The 24,324-nt window shown below is 35.9% G+C and overlaps 6 protein-coding genes across 10 annotated transcripts; 3 read left to right on the forward strand and 3 right to left on the reverse strand.

The window, feature by feature from the left end:
• The first annotated feature begins 231 nt into the window (after positions 1–231).
• Positions 232–4,184, forward strand: LOC101213984 (hypothetical protein). The gene is made up of 6 exons (XM_004137760.3): positions 232–931; positions 1,224–1,415; positions 1,570–1,809; positions 2,154–2,371; positions 2,927–3,181; positions 3,653–4,184. The coding sequence occupies exons 1-6, from the start codon at positions 517–519 to the stop codon at positions 3,887–3,889; spliced, it is 1,557 nt and encodes a 518-aa protein (XP_004137808.1). The 5' UTR covers positions 232–516; the 3' UTR covers positions 3,890–4,184.
• A 612-nt stretch (positions 4,185–4,796) lies between these two features.
• Positions 4,797–7,934, reverse strand: LOC101214227 (protein IQ-DOMAIN 1). 2 transcript variants are annotated; one of them, XM_011653642.2, is made up of 5 exons: positions 7,559–7,934; positions 7,166–7,447; positions 6,729–6,950; positions 6,416–6,535; positions 4,797–5,816 (listed from the first exon to the last, which is right to left on the reverse strand). In XM_011653642.2, the coding sequence occupies exons 1-5, from the start codon at positions 7,631–7,633 to the stop codon at positions 5,028–5,030; spliced, it is 1,488 nt and encodes a 495-aa protein (XP_011651944.1). In that variant the 5' UTR covers positions 7,634–7,934; the 3' UTR covers positions 4,797–5,027. The 2 variants fall into 2 exon arrangements, with proteins under 2 accessions (XP_011651944.1, XP_011651946.1); XM_011653644.2 differs by lacking the exon at positions 4,797–5,816 and adding an exon at positions 5,919–6,297.
• Positions 7,935–8,654: 720 nt separating this feature from the next.
• On the reverse strand, positions 8,655–11,648 carry LOC101214465 (probable beta-1,4-xylosyltransferase IRX9). Of its 2 annotated transcripts, none has more exons than XM_011653645.2 (3): positions 10,890–11,648; positions 9,855–10,083; positions 8,655–9,115 (listed from the first exon to the last, which is right to left on the reverse strand). In XM_011653645.2, the coding sequence occupies exons 1-3, from the start codon at positions 11,492–11,494 to the stop codon at positions 8,933–8,935; spliced, it is 1,017 nt and encodes a 338-aa protein (XP_011651947.1). In that variant the 5' UTR covers positions 11,495–11,648; the 3' UTR covers positions 8,655–8,932. The 2 variants fall into 2 exon arrangements, with proteins under 2 accessions (XP_011651947.1, XP_004137810.1); XM_004137762.3 differs by having other exon boundaries at positions 8,655–9,118; positions 10,890–11,645.
• A 532-nt stretch (positions 11,649–12,180) lies between these two features.
• Positions 12,181–15,764, forward strand: LOC101212938 (pentatricopeptide repeat-containing protein At3g53360, mitochondrial). Its single transcript, XM_004137918.3, has one exon. The coding sequence runs from the start codon at positions 13,253–13,255 to the stop codon at positions 15,629–15,631; it is 2,379 nt and encodes a 792-aa protein (XP_004137966.1). The 5' UTR covers positions 12,181–13,252; the 3' UTR covers positions 15,632–15,764.
• Positions 15,765–16,034: 270 nt separating this feature from the next.
• LOC101214706 (DEAD-box ATP-dependent RNA helicase 57) lies at positions 16,035–20,596 on the reverse strand. Of its 2 annotated transcripts, none has more exons than XM_004137763.3 (13): positions 20,386–20,596; positions 19,644–19,813; positions 19,435–19,558; positions 19,233–19,360; positions 19,021–19,112; positions 18,783–18,879; positions 18,537–18,617; positions 18,230–18,462; positions 17,945–18,139; positions 17,754–17,844; positions 17,357–17,479; positions 16,857–17,007; positions 16,035–16,729 (listed from the first exon to the last, which is right to left on the reverse strand). In XM_004137763.3, the coding sequence occupies exons 2-13, from the start codon at positions 19,722–19,724 to the stop codon at positions 16,275–16,277; spliced, it is 1,851 nt and encodes a 616-aa protein (XP_004137811.1). In that variant the 5' UTR covers positions 19,725–19,813; positions 20,386–20,596; the 3' UTR covers positions 16,035–16,274. The 2 variants fall into 2 exon arrangements, with proteins under 2 accessions (XP_004137811.1, XP_011651949.1); XM_011653647.2 differs by having other exon boundaries at positions 20,407–20,565.
• Positions 20,597–21,489: 893 nt separating this feature from the next.
• On the forward strand, positions 21,490–24,315 carry LOC105434959. Of its 2 annotated transcripts, none has more exons than XM_031883157.1 (4): positions 21,490–22,158; positions 23,046–23,476; positions 23,634–23,889; positions 23,998–24,135. In XM_031883157.1, the coding sequence occupies exons 1-4, from the start codon at positions 21,654–21,656 to the stop codon at positions 24,012–24,014; spliced, it is 1,209 nt and encodes a 402-aa protein (XP_031739017.1). In that variant the 5' UTR covers positions 21,490–21,653; the 3' UTR covers positions 24,015–24,135. The 2 variants fall into 2 exon arrangements, with proteins under 2 accessions (XP_031739017.1, XP_011651948.1); XM_011653646.2 differs by having other exon boundaries at positions 21,493–22,158; positions 24,011–24,315.
• The last annotated feature ends 9 nt before the right edge of the window (positions 24,316–24,324 follow it).

Below are 24,324 nucleotides of genomic sequence, written 5' to 3' on the forward strand. Positions count from 1 at the left end.
GGCAAATAAAAGTAACATGTCATTAGCATATCTAACACATATTTAATCTATTTTTCTCTATATATATATAAAAACGTACTCATCATCAATGTATAGTTAACCTTATGAGAAGACGAAGTAAAAAGGGTAAAACTAAGATGATAGTTGCTGTTTCTCATTCATTCAACCATCCCTCTCAAACACATGAACAGAATCTATTATGACCACGTGACTGGTGTGGCGTTGCGTCAAAAGTATTTTCTCAATTGCTTGTCTTTTACGTCATAGTTCGATTCCCTTGGAATGGTGGTCGGCTAGGGTTCTTACGTGGTTCAACAAACAAGATTCTACTATCACTTCAACTTATCTTTTATCATGCCCTTACTCCCAATATTTCTGCTTAAAGTAAAATTCCCTCTCTATATGTACACGAATCTCTGACTTCGATGCTATAGACATTGCGCACCCTTCTTCCACTGTACTTCGCCGGAATTTAATGTCTCAGAGGTGGTCGGAGGAGTGAGCATTCAGTCACCGATGTCGGAAATATCCAGCTCATGGAGCGAAGAATTTGCGGGTTTATGGGAGGATTCGGGGATCCGATACGTGGCAGAACCGATCGGAATTTCTTCACCGTCGATCGAGAATACGGGATCGGTTTTTCCGGTCGAGTCGGGGAACTACGAGGAATCAGTGGAATCAGAGAGTTTGAAGAATCAGGTTAAGGGGTTTGCGCTTGCCTGGGGTGAAATTCTCCTTGAATTGGGGAGAGGTTGTAGGGACATTGTGCAGCAGAATTTGATTACCGAGGATTCATATATACAAAAGCTCAGAGGACCCTGTGCGAGTGTTACTTCTAGACTGAGTTTCTTAAACGAGTTTTTGCCGGAAGATCGAGATCCTGTTTATGCTTGGCCGGTGATATTTTTTGTTTCCATTCTCGCATTCACAGGTGTGTTCTGGTTTTGGACTTGTTCTTTATTTTTCCTCACAGTGCCATTCCAGAAGATTATATTTATGTTTCATTTGTCATTTGGTTCAATCATAACAGTTCTCCTGTTGATTTTTTTTCATACCCATATAAGATAGATCTTGTAGTATTTCCCTTTGATTTAATCTTAGTGGTACTGGTAACTGTGACAAGTATGTCATTTTTCATTGAATACAAGTTATGATAATATATGAATGGTAATCGTGAAACTTTGGTATTACGATCTTAATGAAATAGTTAACGTTATTTGCAGTTATCTGTGTAAATAACAGACAAGAGAGCTTTAGCCGACCGATAATGAAGGTGCGCGATCATCTTCCCAGTGCTTCTCTCATGCTTCTTCCCGATGGCAGGCATATGGCGTATGATGTATATGGTGTTTCAGCTGATAGAGCTAGATTTTCCATACTAGCTCCACACTCTTTTCTTTCATCTCGATTAGCAGGTAATATTTGCAAGATAGAACACTTTGAATCTCTCAAATTCACTGAAATGCAATTCTTGAATCATAGTTCTTGGACATGCCTGAATTTTAGGAAGATTGTTGCAGAGCTAACATTGAGAGGTAACAGAGATTAAAGCATCTATTTCTATGGCAGGTATTCCGGGAGTCAAAATGTCTTTGCTTGAAGAATTTGGTGTTCGCTTGGTTGCGTATGATCTTCCTGGTTTTGGGGAGAGTGATCCTCATCCCCACAGAAACCTGAATTCATCAGCATTTGATATGTTGCATCTAGCTGATGCTATTAGTATTAATGGAAAATTTTGGGTGCTTGGCTACTCAGAAGGAGCTATGCATGCTTGGGCTGCACTTCGATATATCCCAGACAGGATTGCAGGTGTGTAAGAATGTACGTTTTGATTTTTTAACAGTGTAAAGATACTTACTGTGAAACCGGTTTTTTTTTTTTGCCACAACTTTTTGTATTCCCTTGGACTTCCTTTTTAACTGTTGGATTCTGAAATCTACTATGATATTTGCACACTAAGTATTTTACCCACTAATGAAAAATAAGAAATACACGAACATATGACCATACAAGGAGTTTATAAAAGTTACAAATTAGACTACCCCCGTCGCATAGAAAATCCATTCTAGTATTGTTGAAACAAAAAATTCAATTTAAACGTAAACTAAATGTGGGTTTACTTTAGAATTCAATAAATATTTTCGAATTTGTAGGTGCAATCATGGTGGCTCCTATGATCAATCCATATGAAAAAGGCATGACCAGGGAAGAGTTGAGAAGAACATGGGAAAATTGGGGTCCACGAAAGAGACTTTTATATTTCTTAGCTCGGAGATTTCCTAGATTTCTGTCCTACTTCTATCGTCGAAATTTTTTGTCAGGAAGACATGAAGAAATTGAAAGACAGTTGTCACTATCACTGAGAAAGAAGGTGAGTTCATAGACTATTGAAAATGTATCTATTAAGTTCAAAGATAAGATTATTAGATAAGGATAGGTTCCATCTCAAAAATTAATTGACAATGGAGTGATGTAGCTCATGTATTTTTTAAGGATTATGAGTTGTCTTCCGATGTGGGATTCTCTGTATGCCATTTCAAGACGGCGTCTCTTAGGTTACTATTCTTGAGTCTGATTTTTTTAATTAATATTATCTTCTATTGAATATGAGCATAGCTCCATTGATGTAAAAAATATGTACGGTCGATCAAGAGATCATATCTTCATATCCTTGGATTCTGATTATTGAGCTCAAGAGGACAAAACATAATTGGATTCTGATTGAAGAATGGTAAATCAAAGAAGCACCGTCTTGGCACACATGAGGATACTTCACAATTTCTACAAGACCATAGGTTAATCCTTTCATTGTCAATTAATTTTGAGATGGAGGGTGGAAAGTGGCCATTAGTTTAATAAAGTACTTAGAGAGAACGAGTTCAACTCACACCTAATATTTACACAACACAATCTTCACAATTTTCAGGATGAAGTTTTGATCGAAGATCCAAAATTCAAGGAATTTTGGTATAGGAACGTGGAAGAGTCGATCCGGCAGAAAAATGTCAAACCTTTTGTAGAAGAAACCATGCTACTGGTGTCAAATTGGGGGTTTAGTTTGGCAGATCTTAGGGTGCAGAGAAAGTGTCAAAGATCTAGCATTCTTCATTGGCTCAAATCTTTGTACAGCCAAGAACAATGTGAACTGGCAGGATTTGTCGGTCCCATTCATATATGGCAGGTAAGGCCAAACCACTGCTCTTTTCCTTCACATGAAATCTTATAAAATCGTATGCTGTTTGGTTAAATTTGTCATGTTTGTTCTAACTTCTAATTGCTTGAGAAGATCATACGAGCACTATTACAATCGTTAACCACCATGGACTAGCCTAGTGGCAGATAAAGAGTTAAGAAGAAGTTATGGAATGGATTCAACTGCATGGTGGCCACACCTACCTTAGATTTGATATTCTACTAATTTTTTTGACATCCAAATGTTGTAGAGTCAAGAGGTTGTAGCCTAACCTAAGATTAATAGACGTGTGAGTAAGCTTTTACTAACACTCACAAATACAAAACACACGCACATTACCCTTGTTTATTTGGAAGAGATATATGCTATATACTAAAAGAACCAGTGTAGGCATAATTCTGAGCATCAAAATTTGTAATTCGTTTTCTAATACGAATTTTGGTTATGAATGATGAACAGGGAATAGATGATCAAGCAGTTCCACTATCAATGACTGATTATATAGGCCGCATTTTACCAGCAGCCGTATTGCATAAGCTCTCAAATGAAGGGCACTTCTCATTTTTCTATTTTTGTGACGAATGTCACAGACAGATATTTTCCACCATTTTTGGACCTCCTAAGGGCCCAGTCGACAGAAAAGAAAGAATTGAAGCTTCTCCTTTAGAAGGAAACATAGATCTTACCGTAAAGTGATACTGTCTTCTTGAATACCTAAGGCTGTTTCTTCCACGTCCTTTTAGCTAAGAATAGCATATTGATTTGCCTTTCAAATGCTGATGATGTAAATGTATCGTATTTTGATATTGATATATCCTGATTCCTCCACTTGCTTCCACTTTTTGAACAAGGGTATGTTATTTTATCCCCCATTGCTTTGTACTTTTATATTTAACTTAAATTCATGGGGCCGAGATCCATTGCTTTGTACTTCTTACTCTATGAGTCACGATTATATTATATAACTTTCAGCTTCACTTCTTGCCTTAAATATCTTCTGAAGTTTTAAGTTTGTTCTTATTTTCATTAGTTATTAGGAATCTCTTCTTTCTCATCCTTCCTTGTTTGGAATTAAAATTCTTTTAGCCCACCAAAATTAAAAAGAAAAAAACAAGCCAACTTCCTTTCTTATTATTGGTTTTTAAGTAAACAACCTATTTAATTTTGTTTGGTTTTAGATCCTAATTTGGTTTTGTTATATTTTGATGTCTAAAATTAAGAATTTTCAATTTTCCTCGTTTTGGTTTTCAAAACTCTCATTTTTATTGTAATTCTTTATAGTTTAATGTTGTGCAATAATGAATTATTTATGAGTTTATTTTAAATAGTCACTTCATAGAAAAAAAATCATCTTAAATAAGACAAAAATTTTAAGATAAAATGTACTTCGGACCTTAGTTAAATTTTATTTAAATCATTTTTTACCAACAATTTAAATAAACAAGATAAAAGATTTTGAAGTTTAATGTCACCGAATCCCCCTCAACTTGCCAAACAATAACTATGGCAATAACTACTAGTAACTTTCTATCTATCCAATTACCCTTTTACTCTTCAACTAACATCATACTAAATATCTAACACCTAATACTTCACAGCTTCCTTTTAAGTTAAATGAGTGACCAAAAAATGCATTTTATTCAAAATTTTAAATAACAATATTATTATCCATATATAAGGATTTGAATTGATTTGATATATAATAATCTTCTAAAATTTTGAAACATCCTTTAATGGCGGATTTCGCTGCAATCTTCCCGCCATTAACGTCCTGCTTTTTTCTTCGCGCGATCAAATTTCTCAACAGTCTTCCCATTGTTTCTGCCGTTTTTATTCATTCAAATTTTAAGCCATTGTCCACCTCCAGACTATTGGAATACCGCCTCGACCTGGCCGGAGATGGCGGATATAACAAATGTTTCTTATCAGAAAAACTAAACGACGTCCTTGCTCGAGCTTCATTATTCTTCATATCAATTGGACTCTCCAACATAGATTTCGCTCTTGAAGATTCGGTGAGAGTCATGTAACTCGGAACAATTGGTGTTCTGTTTTGGCTTTCCTCGTCCCATAAGGATGATCTAGGTCCTTCATTGCTATTTCTATGCGATTTGTTTGATTGTATACTCGCTAGGCTCTTGCAGTCATAATCTGGAATCGAGTTATTTCTTGTGCGTACTGATTTTGTCCCTGCTGCGACTGATGTTTCCGGGGAAGGAGTTGAGAGGGACGAGAAGGTATATCTGTGACTTTCGGATCGGCTTGCTGTTGGCGAATTTACCACCAAGGTCTGTCCGAATCCTTCAATTTCTGGAACCGAATTCTTTTTTCTACTTGACGAGTTCAATTTTTTCGGCTCTGCGAGTCTTCGTTTTGAAGAAGGTGAGAGGGGCTTGGAGGTATATCTATGGCTTTCGGATTGGCTTACGGTTGACGAATTTATATCGGAGCTCAGTTCAAATTGAGCAATGGCTTTGTTGATTTCTCTACTAGCAATGCCAGAGCTCACTTCCCCCCATTGTTGAGCTGCCATCCATCTCTCCAACCAGCTCCAACCCCAGGTGGGATTGTTCGGATCTGTGAATAGTGGATTCATTGATCTTGAGGAATTCCGCGAGATTTTCTGTTGAAGGAATTCATAGAGACTTGAGATGAAACCTCGGTACATTTCTCCATATTTGTGGTCCAAATGTTTTCTTTCATTCTTCTAATACATAATCATAAATGACAGAAATAAATTTCCATTTGCTTTATTGTATGTTTTGTATGTTCATTGAGCAAGCATAATAGATAACTGTCAAATAGGAGTTCTGAACCAACCTGTAAGCAAATCGGCAATAAGCAAACTATAAGAGGATCAAAGAACTAATGGACAACCAAACAAATGATGATAATTAATTTAGACTATTTTTTACTATAACCATCTTTCCAAAGATCTTTAGATATACCCTCCAAACTCTTACTTCAAAACCTCTTAGATTAAAATTTTTAGAAACTAAAATCTTTTGTAAATTTTCCAGAATCCGCTTTGAGGTGGATTGAAGCCTCTCCAGATATTAGTGCAGTAGACCATGAGCACAATGTAAGGAGTGAGGCTAGATATCCTGGTTGAAATGAAAAAAAAAATCTTACTACAACTTAGTTTCAAATATTCACTTCTTTCTTACTCTTACGGAATCAAATCTGTAAATTCTATTAGGAATAGAATAATAAACAAGTCACCTGTTGAGAAAAGGCGTATGCCAATGCTCTCTCTCTTCTCATAGCTGCTTCATGCTTGCTTTGTAGTTTAGCCTCAACCTGTTCCTTCGATTGTGTGCTGTCATTCCACCCTTTCCCAACCTGTTAAAATTTCAATGTTTTGATAGCAATTAAAGAATGAGGCTAATAAGAAATAATTCAAGCATGGGAAGCTGCTTGTTTTGAAAATTTTAGAGAGATTAGACAAAAACCAATCCCAATGCTGGGCTGTATACAAAGAAATTCACCTCCAACATAGAATAGTTAAGGAAAACTGATAAGTGATAATAAAGACCTGAAAAATCTCTAGTTCTTTTGAATGTTTTTGTAAGAGCCGTTTCTGTAGAGCGTGATTTTCCTCCAGCTTCTTTAACCTCCTCAATCGGATCTGGGAATGGACACGAACAAAAACTTGCATACACCGGATGGAGTTCATAGCTTGACGATTCACAACAAAACTCTCCATCAATGATTTCAACCTCAACAACCCTCTTAAGGCTCGTATCTCTGATCTTGCCTGTGTTTGATAAAAAAAAACTTGAATTTACTTGTAGCCCTTTAATTTAAGCCTTTGGATTAAGTATGTTGAACCCCAGTAACTAATGTCAACTTTTCAATTAAAATGATGAATTGAAATTGATGTGGCAACTCATATGTAAAAGCGGGAAGGCTATCAGGGCAGTTAACATTTTATATAATTTAAATTATAGGGTTGCAAGTATGAATTCACACCAGGTATCCACGAAAAACTGACTGAATCTTGATTACTGCCATTTCCTCTCTAGATTTTCTGACGAATCGCGTCTCAGTAATGGTTTGGACACACTTATTGGCAGCGGTAGTAGACGCCATGCCTGTGGAATTTGAATTTGGAACACGATGAGCTTTGGAGTGGCCTTCATTCTTCTCACAGGTTGGTTTTACTTTTTCTATCTGACTTAACTGGTTTGCAATAGTCACAGAAGAAGTAGGGCCTGAATTGGGGTGTTTTTGTTTTTCAGACAATTTCCTCTTCTACATGCCAAAAGAAACCGTAAGGAAATTTGCAAGAATATTAGAAAATTCAAAAGAAGATGAAAACTTCCAATCTAGTCTGCATGATAAACAAGATGGATAGTCATAAACCTGGTCTTTCTTTCTTTTGGAGCTGGGGCTGAGAGCTTTCTTCAAAGTTCTAAACCAGTTTCCTTTCCTTCCCATCCCTCTGTTATTATATTTTACTCAATGTTCTTCAAAGTCAATATTAAGAAGAGATAAAGAAACCTGTAATTACAATGACGGGAGAGAGATAATTTCACATCTGATCTAACATCATATAAATACTTCAGTTCAGTTAAGAAAAAGTTGATAAAATCCCGTTAAACTAAAGCCAAATAAAGCTTGGTGCGGAAGATGGTTAGAATTTTCTGTTTAATATCCTTTTAGTTTGTCTAACATTTCCTTGAGATGTCAGCAAAGTCACCTTAAAAATATGCAAAAACAGAGACCTACTGCTAGAATATCACAACAACCAGACGTTAAATTTGCAAAATTTTGAAGAAAATATCAACTCATCGAATAACAATTTCAAAGAACTTTGAACCACACAAATGACCTTTGCTTCCTTTTATTTTCATGGGGAAACAAACAGTATTATATTGAAGCTTGTAGTTTAGCCGCAATTGACTCTTCCAGTTCTCTCTCTGACTCTGACTCTGACTCGTCTCTCCCTTTCAAAGGAAAGTATCTGATTCTGCCTATAAGAATCGAATGGTCGCTAGATTTTGGATCCGTGTAGAAACTTTGAATCAGAGTTAGATGCTTCTCAGTTTCTTTCTACTCTTCAAAACCATTGATATTGATTTTGATTTAGATTGTATGCACCTAGTAAAATCTATAGCTCACGATTCTTCTAGGTTCATGCTAGGGGTGGTCAAAATAATATGACAAACTGAGCTGACCTACCAAAACCGATATCCGTTGGCTGGTCTCACTCTTCTATGGATGATATGTATACCATACTCGAGCATTACGGATTGTGGGTTTGAATTCTCTAGTTAGAAATGATTTTAATGATTAATTTAAAGATTGAATGAACATGACATCACCTTTTAGAATTAAAGGCAATCTAAGTATTACATTTTGTTGAGCAGGTTGAACACCCGCTTAACTTCATCATTTATGTTTATATAGCTTTTGAAATAGTTATATTTATTTTTCATCATTTATGAAATTGCCACCATTTTCAAAATCATCCTCAAAATTCAAGTTCAAAATTACTGGAAACTTCCACTTTACAGAGTCGACCACTAGCCCACCAGGCTTCAACAGATCAACCTATCTGTTCTTTTAATTACCAATTAAAAGTTACAAACTTACAATTGAGGAACATTATGTACTAAAAGCCTATAAAAAATTGAAAATATTAAAAAATTGAAAATATTAAAAACCGTCGGATGGGCGAATATACGCTCCCACAGGTATGGTTTCGGCCGTCGGATCATTTTGGAGTTTACTTTTTCATGTCCCCTGCTGTGACGGAGTTTGGCTGACATCCTGTACAGGTGGCAGGTGTTGATTGGCTGGTGGAGTTTTTGTGGAGGTACGAAGGCTCCATAGCATGATTTTTGAGCAATCACCCGAAGGAATTCCGGTTAGTTTTGCTTCATCTTCAAGTACCACTTGTTTCACGAAATTGACAGACTTCTGATGAAAATTGATTAAAAAAAACTCATCAAGATCAATAAATCTAAATAATTTCATACAAAGTTAAAATGAGCTTTGATTGTATTTTGATATTTTAGAAATATAAAAGATGTGGGGAAATAGTTCATATCCACCTTTTTTCGTTGTATTTTTATTGAATGATAGAATTTTGCATTAAAAATTTATAAATCTATACATTTTTTATAGAAAATACATAGTATGAAAAAAATGATTTTTCACGTAATGATTACTTTTGCGTAATAATTTGAGAAAGAAACTTAACCAAACAATGAATTTTCTATCTAATTAAATTACCGAGCTTTCAATTTTCTACCTAATAAATTTTGTTATATATTGCTTTTTACAGAAAAATTAGTTAATCTATTAAATATATTTAATCGTAAGCCTAATAAATAATAATAACAAAACTATAAAGATATGTTTGGACTCCCGAAATAGAATTAGAGTGTATTTTAATGTAATCCTTTGGGTAGTTAGATTCATGAATTTAAAAAATATTAAATAAGACAATCTCCTTTAAAGAAAGTAAGTTATAATATATCAAACACCTTGAAAAGTTAAATGATAAATTGGATATAAAATTGAAAATTCGACACTTTAATAAACATTCTTAAATGTTCGAGAATCAAATAAACTAAACTAATTTAATTTAACATTTTAAAATATATATACTTATATATAGAAAAATACCAAAAGGAGATTATATTTAGAGTACCTGAGAAGTGTCTTGGACAGAGGAAGTTCTACCCCATCTTTCAGGGTCCCAAAGGATGGAACTATTGAAAGCAAAGCTGGAAATATGGATTTGGGGTTTAGGTTGTGTTTGGTTAGCCATTTTTTTCAAATGCCATCCTATTACTTGAGAAGAATCACAAATTGGCCCTTCAATTACCACCTTTTTTTTGTTTGCTGTCACCAGCGCCATTGGCCATGTCCCAAACACCCTAAATTCAACACCAATTGTTATTTAGTATTCCAAAATTTTAATTTAATTCATATAGTACTTCTTTATTATGTTTATGCTAAATATTTTATCTTTATGACCTTTTTGAGCATTTTATCAGACTATAGTTTGGAGATATGAAATTGGGTAATTCACACCAAATTAGCTAAATGAAGATTGTGTACACAACACATTAGATTAAAAAGTTCTTGGGGGGGAAATAAAAAGAGAGTTCTAGCTTTAAAAATTTTAAGCTTATGCATAAATAGCATTATTGCAAGTAAGAAAGATTAATTTTTACAATCAAAATTTAACTTATATGCAAATATAACACAAATTATTAAGCTAAATTAATGCTATATTGGGTAAAAAAAAATGAATTGTTGTTTGATACTTTTATGCATACATATTAAGTTTTGGTTCACCCTTCACTTTTCATTTTGTCATTTAAAATTATGATTATTTTTTTTTATTGTAATAAATAGGGCCATTCGAGTGACCTCATCTATATTTGTTTTCAAACAAAATTGATAATTTTTATAGTCTCTTTTTAATATTATTAAGGTATGACCTTAGTTTGGTATGTTTGAGTGTATAGTTAGTTTATACTGCTATATCAATTTCATTCTTCCTAGGGCTGAAATATTATAACTATTATTTAAATATAAAATTCATTCCAATTTTAGATAGAAATTGGTATATGGAACGATGGTGGTTGTTAATACTATAATGTAGTGATGTCTCACGGGGAAGGATATATTTTGAAAAAGAAAAAGGAAAAGAAAAGGAAAAAGAAAGAAAGCATACTCAATTTCCCTGAGTTCATGGAAGAATCGAAGATCATAAAAGTTAGAAAGTCCAGCAAAGTGAACAATCCCACTAAGGCGATGATGTTCAATATGCTTCAAAGCCACATTCCTTTGATGATTCATTTCCGCTTCAGAATCCGTAAAATTCTCTTTAAAAACCAAATGTCTATACATAATCCCCGTCTTCCTCATTATCTCCGCCACATTACTCCCTTCTCTCTTCGCCTCCACCACAATCCACAACAATGGCTGCCTAACAAGCCGTATCGTATTCCCCAATCTCCTCAGCCATACTTCTCTATTCCTATCGCCACTCCTCGTCGGAGTCACGATGATGATCTGTCTTCTCGGCGCCACCATCTTCTTCACTAACTCCTCCCGATCTCTCTTCCTAGCCGGTGGCGGTTCGGCTGCCAGGTTACGGGTGAAATTCGAAAGGATTTTGGTTGTGTTTGAGAGAGTGATGGTTGAGGTGGAGATAGAGGATTTAGTGGCGGTCGGAGCGAAGCCGGTGAAGAAGCCCATGATGAAGCAGAGGGAGAAATGGAGGATGGCCTTTTTGCAAAGGTGAGCTCTTTTTTTTGGTCTTTCTGTAGAACCCATTTTGTTTTTTGTTTTTCAGGCGTGAAAGAAAAATGAAGTTATTATGAAGATGGTGATGATGAAAAATGGAGAATTTAAGATGAAATTTCATTGTATTTGCATGGAGGAAATGGTTTGATTTAGCTGTTTCTTGAAGTAAAAGGAAGGAGGGAAGGGGTTTTTTTGTGTACCAAATTGTTGGGTGAGATGGAACCCATCAACTAATATCATTTTGTGGTTAGGACAATCAAACCCATTTTCTTCATTTTGGTTGGAAAATCTCTAAATTCTACTTTACCTTAAACATGTAAATGTTGATTTTAAATTTTTTAATGTTGATGTAAATATCAAAATATGAAATTTGTAAGAATGTCTTTAATAAGAAATATTCAAATTTTAATCTATAGTCGAATTAATGATAATGGAATATTCAAATATGAAATATTGGAAAGAAAAAAAGGTTAAAATGTTCAAATTCTTTTAGTGAAGTAATTTGTTGAACATTATATGATTTTATATGTCCATTCTTGTTTTGTTTTGTTTTTTTGTCTTTTGAGTAATTTACAAGATTTTATTTGAATTTTTTTGGTAAATTTAAAACATTAAATCTCAAATTTGTTATTATAGCGAGTGATACTCAACATTTTCGTATTTTTTTCAATAGAGATTGTTTCGGTCGATTTGTTTTCTTATATATATATAAATATATTAATTCAAAATGTTCTCTTTTTAAAGTACAATTTTGGGAAATTACACCAATCTTATTTCTCGTTATAATAGCACTAAAGATTACGAAAGTACCCATAAGGTCACACCACAATTCGAAAGTTCAGCGCCACGTCGTCCGTCAGGTTATATTCAAAGAGAAGGAAAATGAACAAAGTTCAGTCCTCTAATGGCGTTTCTCTCTTCTTCACAGTCTTAATCCTTTTACCCTTTCTTCAGCCCATTGCTACTTCGAAACTTCCAGGATTTAGATACTTCCCTCCACTGGAAGACATTCTTTCATTTGCTTGGAAATCCCAGTTCTTCTTCTTCTTCTTCTTCTTCTTCTGCCGAACTTGTCTTCTCTGTTTCTAAATTTCAATTTCTTGGGCATTATTGTCGCCTTCTGATGTCGACGTCTGCGATGAATTTGTCCATTCTGTTTGTTCGGTTGTGCGGCTTGAGCTCAATTTGTGATCACTGCATGATATGACGACGCAAGCTTCAAGTATCCTCCTCTTGATGTAGGCGTCTAAGGCTCTGAATATTGTTTTGGCATTGTAATTCAAAGAAACTTATGTGATGTATTAATATTTGCGCCGTTTCTGTAATTTTATCGATGTTGACATGTTGCACGCCAGGTGCTCGATGAATGTCCGCTAAGAGATGTAGCAAGCATGTTCTTACATCAATAATGACACTATAATATAGTTGGATTTTGTTACTGGAGCTGTACACATTTTGATTTGGCACACAAGCTGTTTCTAATGTGAAACTGCACAATAGAAATTTGAATGGAAGTTCTGGTTTGACTTTCAAGACTTGAATCCTCTGATCCAGGCATTGTCTCACATTTTCAATCAATCTGTACGTCATACTAGAGATAGTGGTTTGGAACAAGTACGGTTGAAATTTCCATGTGGAAGATGATTCTTGCAGTTACTGGGGATGAATAAATTGAAAAGAAGTTGAAGGGCTTTCTCTCCTATATTTATGCATCATTCATTTGTAAACCTCATGTGCTGATTGATCTCTTCAGTGTGTTTAAGAATGGCTTTAGAATAGATTACTTGAATGGCATTTATAAGAACCTTCAGTTCTATATATTTTTTAACTTTAGCGTCAGATGCTATTGTTTTCTTCAACCCTTTTAGTCCAACTTCGTCAATAAAGAACTTCAAACCTCAACTGCATTTAGCACTCTCCCATATTCGACTCAATACCCAGCTTGCCTTTTCTCCCTGCCCCCTTACTGTACATTATCCTCATGATGATAAGATAATCTCTCTCTGCAAGAAAAACTTGCACAGAGAAGCTCTTAAAGCATTTGACATCTTTCAAAAGTGTTCAAGTTCTCCATTGAAGTCTGTCACCTATACCCATCTAATCAACGCATGCTCTTCTCTAAGATCCCTAGAGCATGGCAGGAAAATTCATCGCCATATGTTGACATGCAACTACCAGCCTGATATGATACTTCAGAATCATATTCTTAGTATGTATGGAAAATGTGGGTCTTTGAAGGAAGCAAGAAATATGTTTGATTCAATGCCTCTGAAGAATGTAGTATCTTGGACCTCCATGATATCTGGGTACTCACGTTATGGTGAAGAGGATAATGCCATTACATTGTATGTTCAAATGTTACGATCGGGACACATTCCTGATCACTTTACATTTGGAAGTATTGTAAAATCTTGCTCTGGACTTGATGACTTTAAGTTAGCAAGGCAACTGCATGCTCACGTTCTGAAGTCTGAATTTGGCGCTGACCTAATTGCACAGAATGCTCTAATCTCAATGTATACCAAGTTCAGTCAAATGGCTGATGCAATAAATGTCTTCTCTCGTATTATTATAAAGGATCTAATTTCCTGGGGCTCAATGATTGCAGGGTTTTCTCAGCTTGGCTATGAGCTTGAAGCTTTATGTCATTTTAGGGAAATGCTTTCTCAGTCTGTCTATCAGCCAAATGAGTTTGTCTTCGGTAGCGCCTTCAGTGCTTGTAGCAAGCTCTTAGAACCAGATTGTGGACGCCAAATACATGGCTTGTGTATAAAATTTGGGTTAGGAAGTGATCTTTTTGCTGGATGCTCCCTTTGTGACATGTATGCGAAGTGTGGGTTTTTAGAATCTGCAAGAACAGTATTTTATCATATTGAAAAGCCTGATCTAGTAGCCTGGAATGCTATTATTGCCGGATTTGCTAGTGTCAGTAATGCAAAGGAATCCTCGTCATTCTTTTCACAAATGAGGCATACAGGACTTGTTCCAAATGATGTCACTGTTCTCTCTTTACTTTGTGCTTGTTCGGAGCCTGTGATGCTTAATCATGGAATACAGGTTCACTCCTACATTGTCAAGATGGGTTTCAATTTAGATATTCCTGTGTGTAACAGTTTGCTCAGCATGTATTCGAAGTGCTCAAATTTGAATGATGCACTTCAAGTATTTGAAGATATAGGAAACAAAGCTGATATAGTTTCTTGGAACACCTTGCTTACAGCATGTCTCCAGCAGAACCAAGCTGGAGAGGTTTTAAGATTAACAAAGCTAATGTTTGCTTCTCGCATTAAGCCTGACCATGTTACTTTAACTAATGTGTTGGTGTCCTCTGGACAAATAGCATCTTATGAAGTGGGAAGTCAAATTCATTGTTTTATCATGAAATCAGGACTGAATCTTGATATTTCTGTTTCTAATGCGTTAATCAACATGTATACGAAGTGTGGATCCCTTGAATGTGCTCGAAAGATGTTTGATTCCATTGGCAATCCTGATATCATTTCATGGAGTAGCTTGATTGTTGGATATGCACAAGCTGGATGCGGCAAGGAGGCTTTTGAGCTTTTCAGAACCATGAGAGGCCTCGGTGTAAAGCCAAATGAAATTACATTTGTAGGAATTCTTACTGCTTGTAGTCATATTGGAATGGTAGAAGAAGGTTTGAAGTTATACAGGACAATGCAAGAGGATTATCGCATTTCACCAACCAAAGAACACTGTTCATGTATGGTCGACTTGCTCGCTCGTGCTGGATGCTTGGATGTAGCAGAGGACTTCATTAAGCAGATGCCTTTCGTTCCTGATGTTGTAGTCTGGAAGACTCTGCTAGCAGCATGTAAAGTCCATGGCAATCTTGAGGTTGGCAAGAGGGCTGCAGAGAATGTATTAAAAATTGATCCATCAAACTCCGCCGCAGTCGTAATGCTTTGTAACATACATGCTTCTTCCGGGCATTGGAAAGATTTCGCTCGACTTAGGAGTTCAATGAGACGAATGGATGTGGGCAAAGTTCCAGGTCAGAGCTGGATTGAGATCAAGGATAAAGTTCATGTGTTTCTTGCAGAAGATAACTTGCATCCTGAGAGAGGTAAAATTTACACGATGCTGGAAGAGTTGATGTTGCAAATTTTAGATGATGGTTGTGATCCATTACAGATGGTGTCTTGATTGGGTTACAAAGTAGGAATAATTAATTATTCAGGCAGATTCTTGGATGTATATTGCATCTTACGATTTTTCGAAATAATTTACGAGAAATTCAGTAGTGACATAGAAATGGGTATTTGTTCTTTACACTAAATCGTCTTTTTTTTAATGATTGGGAATAAGTTCTATGCATTTAACCCAAATAGCTCAACGATTCAAACTTATTTATTAGTGAAAATAAATAGATAAATAAAACAAAATTTTAAATAATGATTCAAACAACTGATTCTTGTTTTATTATAATTATTTAATAGAAGTTATTTGGATTAGAGAAATCTATAACCCTAAAAAGTGATTCTTGTTTTATGAATCCATAAACAAGAACATCCCGACCTCTAACCAAGGTGGTAAGAGAATTTACGTCTAAAAAACATTCAAATGATGTATTTAAGTCGATCAAGTATGATTTATAAATCTTCAATTCTTCAAGGTAAGCCTACAAATTCTTGTAATTAAAAAAAAAATAATGAAGTTCCGCCGTTGCCTCGTGTTTTAAGAGTCAAAATTGGGTATAAATCAACAGATTTTCACATAATTGGACAAAAACTTTCTAAAGGAATACTTTAGTTTTGATTAGAAAAATTGAAAAGAGGTAGCAGCTAAATTAGGCTTCATCATCATCCTTTGGTTTGGTTGGGACTGAGTCTCTTTTATGCCTTTGTTTTTTCAACTTCTTTGTCTTTAGCCCAGCGTCATCGTCATCCTTTGATTTCATTGAGACTGAATCTCTCCTAGGCTTGAGTTTTTTCGACTTCTTTTTCTGTAGCTCAGTGTCACCATCCTGATTTGGTTTGGTTGCAACTGAATTCCTTTTAGGCCTGTGTTTTTTCGACTTCTTTTTTGGTGGCTCGGTGTCACCATCTTCGTGTGGTTTGGTTGAGATTGAATCTCTCTTTGGCCTGTGTTTTTTCCACTTCATTTTCCGAAGCTCGGTGATCCAAGATGGGACTTCACAACCTGAGGCTGACATAACATTGGCTATATTTCGCAGAAATGGAATGTCCTCATCTGTATAAAATGTAATGGCTTCTCCACTCCTCCCTGCTCTGCCGGAACGACCTGTTTATTTGAAAATGCAATTTCAACTAAGTAGTCATGTTAACCACGAATCTTTTAACATTGTTAAGGATTATGTGCACCGCTGAGTAAGAGAAGAAAGAACGTAAGATTAAGATATGGCACATACCAATTCGATGAATGTATGCTGCCGCAGAATCTGGAAAATCATAATTGATTACACAGTTGACCCCCTTGAAATCCATTCCTCGAGAAATTACATCAGTGGCGATTAAAACCCAAGTTTTTCCAGCTCTAAAGTCATCAACAACATTTTCTCGCTGCATTCAAGTAAAAATATTAGACCGAGAAAGAAAGATTAGAAAAAACCACTTCAACTAGTCTCTGGGTCACTCAAACAGATACCTTTAATTTTTCCTCGATGAAAATTATGTAGATACAAAAAAAAAAAAGTAAAGAACAAAAACTTTATCGCATTCTGTTAAAATGTTATAAAACTTTTAGAACAATATATGAGAAAGCTGCTGGCCGCACGTAGGAGTTCAACAAGATGGTCATGTTTTTCACTTCAAACAACGTTATTAAGGCTATTTAAAACAATTTGGCTTAGTTATTATTACGGCCTCCAATGGAGTATTGGATTTTAGCAGACGAGGATGAAAAGATTACCTCCAACTGTGACAAGTCAGAATGAATAACACTGACTCTGATATTCTCAAATGCTAGCTCACCATAAAGTTCTTTGGCCCGCTCCTTGCTTTGAACAAAGATCAATACTGGTGGATTCAAACTCTGTTGAGAATGAAAGTGATAAAGTCAATGCATTGTCTGATAAAATCAAAATGAGAAACAGTGTCTATGTTAGATAAGTATCCTACACAAGACATGAATTAGATCCTGTATCTGAGCAACAAGTTTATACTGTTATCTTGTTTATAGAAAGAAAAGGCAGGCTACTATTTCACGCCCTGAACGGACACTTCAAAGGATTTTTGTTCATGATAAAAGATAGGTCTCACTTTCCACTCAAAGAACAGTTAAATATTGCAATTTACATATGACGAACCTCTGAAAAGCTTTGACGAAGTGCAAGAAGCTTCCCTTCTTCACTTCCGGCAAAAACCAATTTTTGCTTAACAGTTTCAGAAGCAGTGTTCCTGATGACATTTCAGAAATACAAGTGTCAATACTTCAAAATTTGGAAGAATGTCGTGTGAGTCGAGGATCTTGGGATAAGTATGAAAGTAGCAAACTTACTTCCTGCCAACAATAACCCGAACAGCATCATGCATTACAGAGCGAGCAAGATCCTCAACAAAATCAGGTAAAGTAGCACTAAACAATGAGCGAACTATTGAAGGATTTGAGCATGCTTTAACAACAGCATCAATCTGTTTTATCAAGCCAAGCTCAAATAACTTATCAGATTCATCCAAAACAAGATATTCCACCCTGCAAAACACCAAAACCTGTATGAGAGCAGAGTTATATTTAGGCTAATCTTGTTTCGACAAAATGTCATTGCCCTTCATCAACACCTACCTACTGAGATCAATTTTCTTTTTCCGAATAGCAAGCCTTAACCTAAGTGGCGTGGATATGAGTACATCACATGAGAACTTTGAGAAATCAGCATGTCTTAAAACTTCTTTTGTCACCAACTTGATATGGAATTTTTTCCCTTTAGCCAGTTTTTTGCACTCCCTTATTGTCTGAGATGCTAATTCTCGTGTTGGACAAAGTATAACAGCACGGATGCCTTCCTTCGAAGGATCCTGATAAAAACAATGAGATTAGAACACACAACCCATCCAAGAAATATAAAGAACTGGCACCCAAGAGATTATACCTTGAGTCTCATAAGCATAGGGCACACAAACGCCAAGGTTTTTCCAGAACCAGTCGGGGCACAAGCAAAGCATTCACGGCCCTGTTAGACAAAATAGATAAAACTAAAAAATAGATCGAAGTAGTCAACCTAGAAACAAAATTCTTATTATACAAATATATGCCCATCTTATTATCAATATATTGAAATACGACTTCTGAAAGATAAAGTTACTCCACACAATGAGATAGTAATGGAAGGTCATACAGATAAGAGGACTGGAATAGCCTGCCTTTGAATTGGTGTTGGCTCTTTAAATCCGAGTTCTACGAGATTATGTAGTAAGTATGAGTCACAGTCATATCTGCAAGCAAAGCATACCAACTATCATTCTTCAGTCATACTTATCAGAACCTGAGGAAAAGATACTTAAATCTAAAGAAAGATCCACCATTCAATGTGCGGACACGCAGAAAAACGATACAACTACTAGAGAATGAAGTACCTAGTGCTCAACTCTCCAAAATTCTGAAGTGGCGATGGAACATTGTTCCCAGAGACATGAATATTATACTTCTTCCGGAAAAGAGCATCTCTCTAAGGTCATCAAAAAAATATGGCATGAATAACGGGCAGAAACCATTTCACTATTGGGTATACAGTTAAAACCAAAATTCATAAGAAAAAGAAATGAAGTAACAAAGAAAAAATTATCACCTCGAGTTTCCGATAAAATTCCTTCTTCTCTTCAGATGGATCGTTTTCAGACAGATGATTCTCTTCATTCAACGAAGTATCTGCTGTTGATTTTGAATCCTTGAAGACGCTGAATCCCTCCACCGATTCTACATTAAGAAGAATAAATAAAGAAACTCCATAACAGTTGGCCACAAGAAAAGAAAATAAAATAGAAATATACTTGCGGTTGCTGATTTCCTCTTCCTCTTCCTCTTATCCGAAGGTGTTGAACCCTCATGGACTTCCAAATCACCATTATCAATGGAACTTGGACCCTCCACTACATTGTCACTTTCTTTTTTCCCCTGTTGGAATGATAAAGTTGAATTACCTCACAGAAACCTTCAATTTTCTCGTAAAACACATGCACATTGCAGTTGAATGCGTTACCTCAAATTTAGCAAAATCTGCCGCAAACCTCTTTTTGTCGAAATGAATACCGGCGAACAAGAAAGAAGTTCCTTTCTCCATTACAAAATACAAACAAATCTGCCTCTTCTGAATATTATTTGTTCCTCTAAAGTTCTAGAAACTTCAAAACTCGAATTGAGCTCCAAACCCTAGCAAAACAAGGTGGAAATTTGATCATCGATGCATTTATCACCTGCTACCTAAGCTCTTCCTCTTTCATAATTATTTACCTTATTCGGTATTCATATATTAGGTTTTTAACCAAAGGTATCAAATATTATTAAATGGTTATCACTTAAAGTTCTAAATAGCTCTTGAGCAATTCAAAGTGTGTTCAGAATGAATATTCTAACAAAACTAACCTCAAACCTTTAATTCAAACACTATGAATCATGTCAAACTACAAAAAGAGCGTCCCCAAGAGTCATAAACTAAAGATCAGCACTTACTAAGACTTTGAAAAGGTCTAAGTAGAGCTTTGATGTCTAAAACTTACTAAAACAAACTTGTATCCTAGCTGAAAAGTGTTCGAATAGCTCAGACATCAACCAATAGCTACAAAAATAATAGTTCTAAAAGTTAAACTAAACTACAACATTTCAATTGAAATTGAAAGGGTTTAAAGAAATTTATTGCCCACTGAACTTCACTAAACGAGCTTCAACGCTTGCTGAAGCCATTAGAAAGTGGGTATTGTAAATCTAAAGTTTCTAAAGCTTACAGGCGAGAGTCTGTACAGAACCTTGCTGAAAGAAGGAAAATATCTCGTGGGTGAACGCGAGCCAATGGTTTCTATCGAGCATTGCCGGAAGGATATGGGGAAGCCGCTGCCTTCGTCGCACGCCGCTCGTGGTTGCAGTGTCGTTGGCGTCTAAGGGGAAACAACGCAGGAGAAGAAAAAAAATAACAATTAAATGGAAAATTAATATTTCCTACCAATATTTTGTACCTAATTCATTTTCTATACTATTTACCATTTATCATTTTTTATAATCTAAACTAAAATAATTTCATAACTCAACTATAAATTATTTTAATCAAACTATAATAACTTATTTTTTTCTATTCAAACTATGATTTTATTCTTGTCATGATAGAATATGTTTAGGGTTTATTAGTTTTATGGTTTAAAATAAATTTTCTATAACACATTTTAGCATAATATTTATAAGATTTTTTATCAAACAACAACAAAAATTACTTTACATCTCTACTATATTAAAAGAGTTACGTAGACATAATTTTTATACATTATTTTTATCCCTATATTTATAGAAAATATCCACATATATCATTTATCAATTGGTTGTGACTTTTCGAGTAAAATCTTAAATCTTAAACAATTTACTGTATTTGTCATGGATGGAAGGCAACTTATCACAAAATGTGATGTATTTGTTTGTGGAGATGGTTGATTATTTCAATGTAAAAGAAAAAGAAAATAAATATATGCATTACAATTATCAATTTAATTTATGAAACTTGGGACAAAATTTTGAAAAATAAAAACAAAAAATCTAATAGATTAAAAGTAATAATGAATCATCTCGAGTTTACAAAGACGAGAACTAGTAGAACAAATTTCTCTATATAGAAAAGTTTTTGTATTTTCTTAGAGAATTATACGAAAACATTAAAATAAAAGTTATCACCTTATCTAGGTTTAGAAAGAAAGTAATCGAAAGTAGCCCTCCCTTACTCGAATTGGGCCCAATTATGCGGGATTCATACGATGTAGCCCAGCCCATAATCACGGCCCATAAAATTCAAAAAAGTCGAGTTGTAGTTTCCTATCGTGGGGACGACGCCTTAAAGCGGGAACCATGTGACTGACTACACTGAAAACTATTTCCAAATCAGTACGACCAAGTGTCACGGTGTCAGTGACCATCGCACGGCGGACCTCCACCGCACCAATAACCCATTCCTTCCATACCTCTCTCTCGCTCTCTGCAAAGACTGGTGTTCCGTTTTTCCTTTTTCATTTCCATGTGGCAGGTTCTTCTGGCGGCGGCGGTGGCAGGATCCACCGGACTGGTCGCGAAGCACATTCTAGGCGCCGGTGTAAACCCTGATGGGACTGCACTCGTAGAAGAATCGAAGAAATGTGATGAGAGTTGCGAAGATCGAGAGAAACCTGATGGCATTGTGAAGTTGAAGGGTCCGATCGAAACGGAATTTGGGTCCCCGGTGGTCTCTAATGAACTGAACGAGTTTGGACGTGAGGGGATTTTTAGGTTTTCGAGTTCGGGTTCACGTGGAGCGACGAGCTCTCGACATCGATCGAAGAAGTTGCGGAAAAAAACAAGGATTCGGTACCGTGGAGGGGTAAAAGAAGCTAGGGGGGGAAATGGAGAAATGGAGAATTGTACTGCTGGTAGAGATTTGGCGATGGAGCCGAAAAAGAGTTCGGGAAGGTTCTCTGTTTGTTTGAAGAAGAGGAGAACTAGTAAGAACTCAGGTGCTGCCAAGACTGAATCATGCTCTTCCAAAGGTAAGATGACGATGATCATTTAAATATAAATCATCTGATTTCTGTTGGTTTGTTGGGAAGAACAGTGCGGATAGAACAATTTCAGTTTTCAACTGCCAATGATCCTCCCCCCCACCCCCGATTCTCCTTTCGAGCGATCTTTTATTATAGAAATGTAGAAATAGTTTTTCAGTTAGCTTATTGTCTTACACCTCGAGTTTGAATGTTCCTGGTCTTTAATATAACTTTGTTTTAAAAGAACTTTTTGTTTGTTGTTTGTAGGATAATTCGGTGAGAAAAAAAAAAAAGAGAGACATATTTTTTTGCATAATTCTTTAATGGATACGTTGGAGGTCTTTGTTGCATGGTGTGGGTTGGGGGTATGAGCAATACATTAGATGAAAAATTGATAAAAGTTATGCAACCTTTCTTGTATTATTAAGGCGTGGCCCATTGTTAGCTTTATGTTGATGACCAACACTAATCTTTGAAAGCTTCGCCAACCCCGCTATTTTTCAGGAGCCTTAGTCAACCAAGAATTTTAGGAAGGGAGCTTTCAGTCTTTGTTTACTTTAGTATTCTTTTCTTTCTTTTCCAGATTCTCAAGCATTTTGGGCACATTGAGGTTTTAACTTCATTATCCTGTAGAAATGTTTGGGAATAGCATCACTGTTCCTCATTTTGTATGAGTTCGTGATTTAGTGCCTGTCTGTTGGTTCTTAAGTCTGAAATAGTTACCAAATAATATGCATGGTAAACATGAACTGTGATCATTCACCACAGTACGTATATAATTAGCACGTCAGCTGTTTCCAGTTTGTTAATTTATCTAGATTTCCTCCTTAATTCTTGTTGCTTTTGTGAACCAATCAATCATGTATGGCTTTTATTTGCTTTTCACTTTTCAGATGACTCTTTATTTCATTGGGGTATTGGTGTTGGAATCATGTACATGATGTCAGCGGGAAAAGCAGAAATAAATAAGTTGAATGTAACTGTGGACGAGACTGCAAAAGTTGTTCGGGAATTGAAATCAGAACTTTACAAGAGAAAATATTCACGTCATGTGGAGGCAGGCAAAGGTAGAGAATGCAATACAATTCAACCTGAAATTGAAAGGTCGAGCGCAGAGATCCAGCGACTGAGTGAGGCAAGAAATTACACTGTGTCTATGTTTGACGATGGGGAATGTGAAAGCAGTGTTCTTACTGAAGAACCAGATCCAGAGATACATGATATGGATCAACTGGAAGCAGAGCTCGCGACTGAATTGGAAAAACTCCCATGGTGTTCAGCAGAAGATTCTTGCCAAGCAGGAGCTTTAACGGGCCTAGAAAAGGTGGCAGTTTTAAGTCTTAATGGAAAGTTTAGAACCTTCAATCAAATCTTGATGAATGGCTGATAGCAGGAAGAGTTTAAATCATTACTAATTTACGAATCTTATATATCTTATGCTAACCTCATTTAATTGGTATTTTCCCTACCAATTATTGCAGACCAAAGTTTCATCTAATGAATTCCATGGGCCAGAGAACTTGATATCTCATACTTACCCCTCGCATGGAGTGGTACCAGCCGAACTGGATCAGAAACTTTGCCATTTGCTTATTGAACAGCAGGAGCATCAAATTGGGGAGTTGGAATCTGAACTGAATGTTGCCCAATCAAAGCTAAATGAGAAAGAAGCTGAACTCCAAGCCTTGAAGGATTGCGTTAGACGCCTCACTGAATTCTCTCTGACAAATGCTTCAGGTAAGATCATCTTAATTAGCAGTTGTATTAGTATTGATTACAATCAGATATCTTTTGCAGCATTTGCTCACATCGACTGGTTTGCAAATCATAATCTCTAACGCGCAGTGTTTGATCCCAGATGATGAAACCGATGCCCATACTGAGAAGAACCAGAGCATCTCGTGGGAGCAGGGCTTTGAACCAATGAGATCAGTAGTTGTGGGGATGAAAAGGCCTGTTGAATCTGAACCCTGGCATTGTAATGTATGATGATAGAATTTCAGAATAGTTGCAATAAATAGCTAGAGAACTGCCAGATCTTAACTTACACTCCCCCCCCCCCCCCCCCCCCCCCCAATTGTATATTTCTCATAAAACTACATATGTTGTTGTATATATTGTGTAATATTTTATTTAACAGATGAGATTTAGAGCTGAACTTCACTGAATGAT

Source organism: Cucumis sativus, chromosome 3, assembly GCF_000004075.3.
Source record: "Cucumis sativus cultivar 9930 chromosome 3, Cucumber_9930_V3, whole genome shotgun sequence".
NCBI lineage: Eukaryota > Viridiplantae > Streptophyta > Magnoliopsida > Cucurbitales > Cucurbitaceae > Cucumis > Cucumis sativus.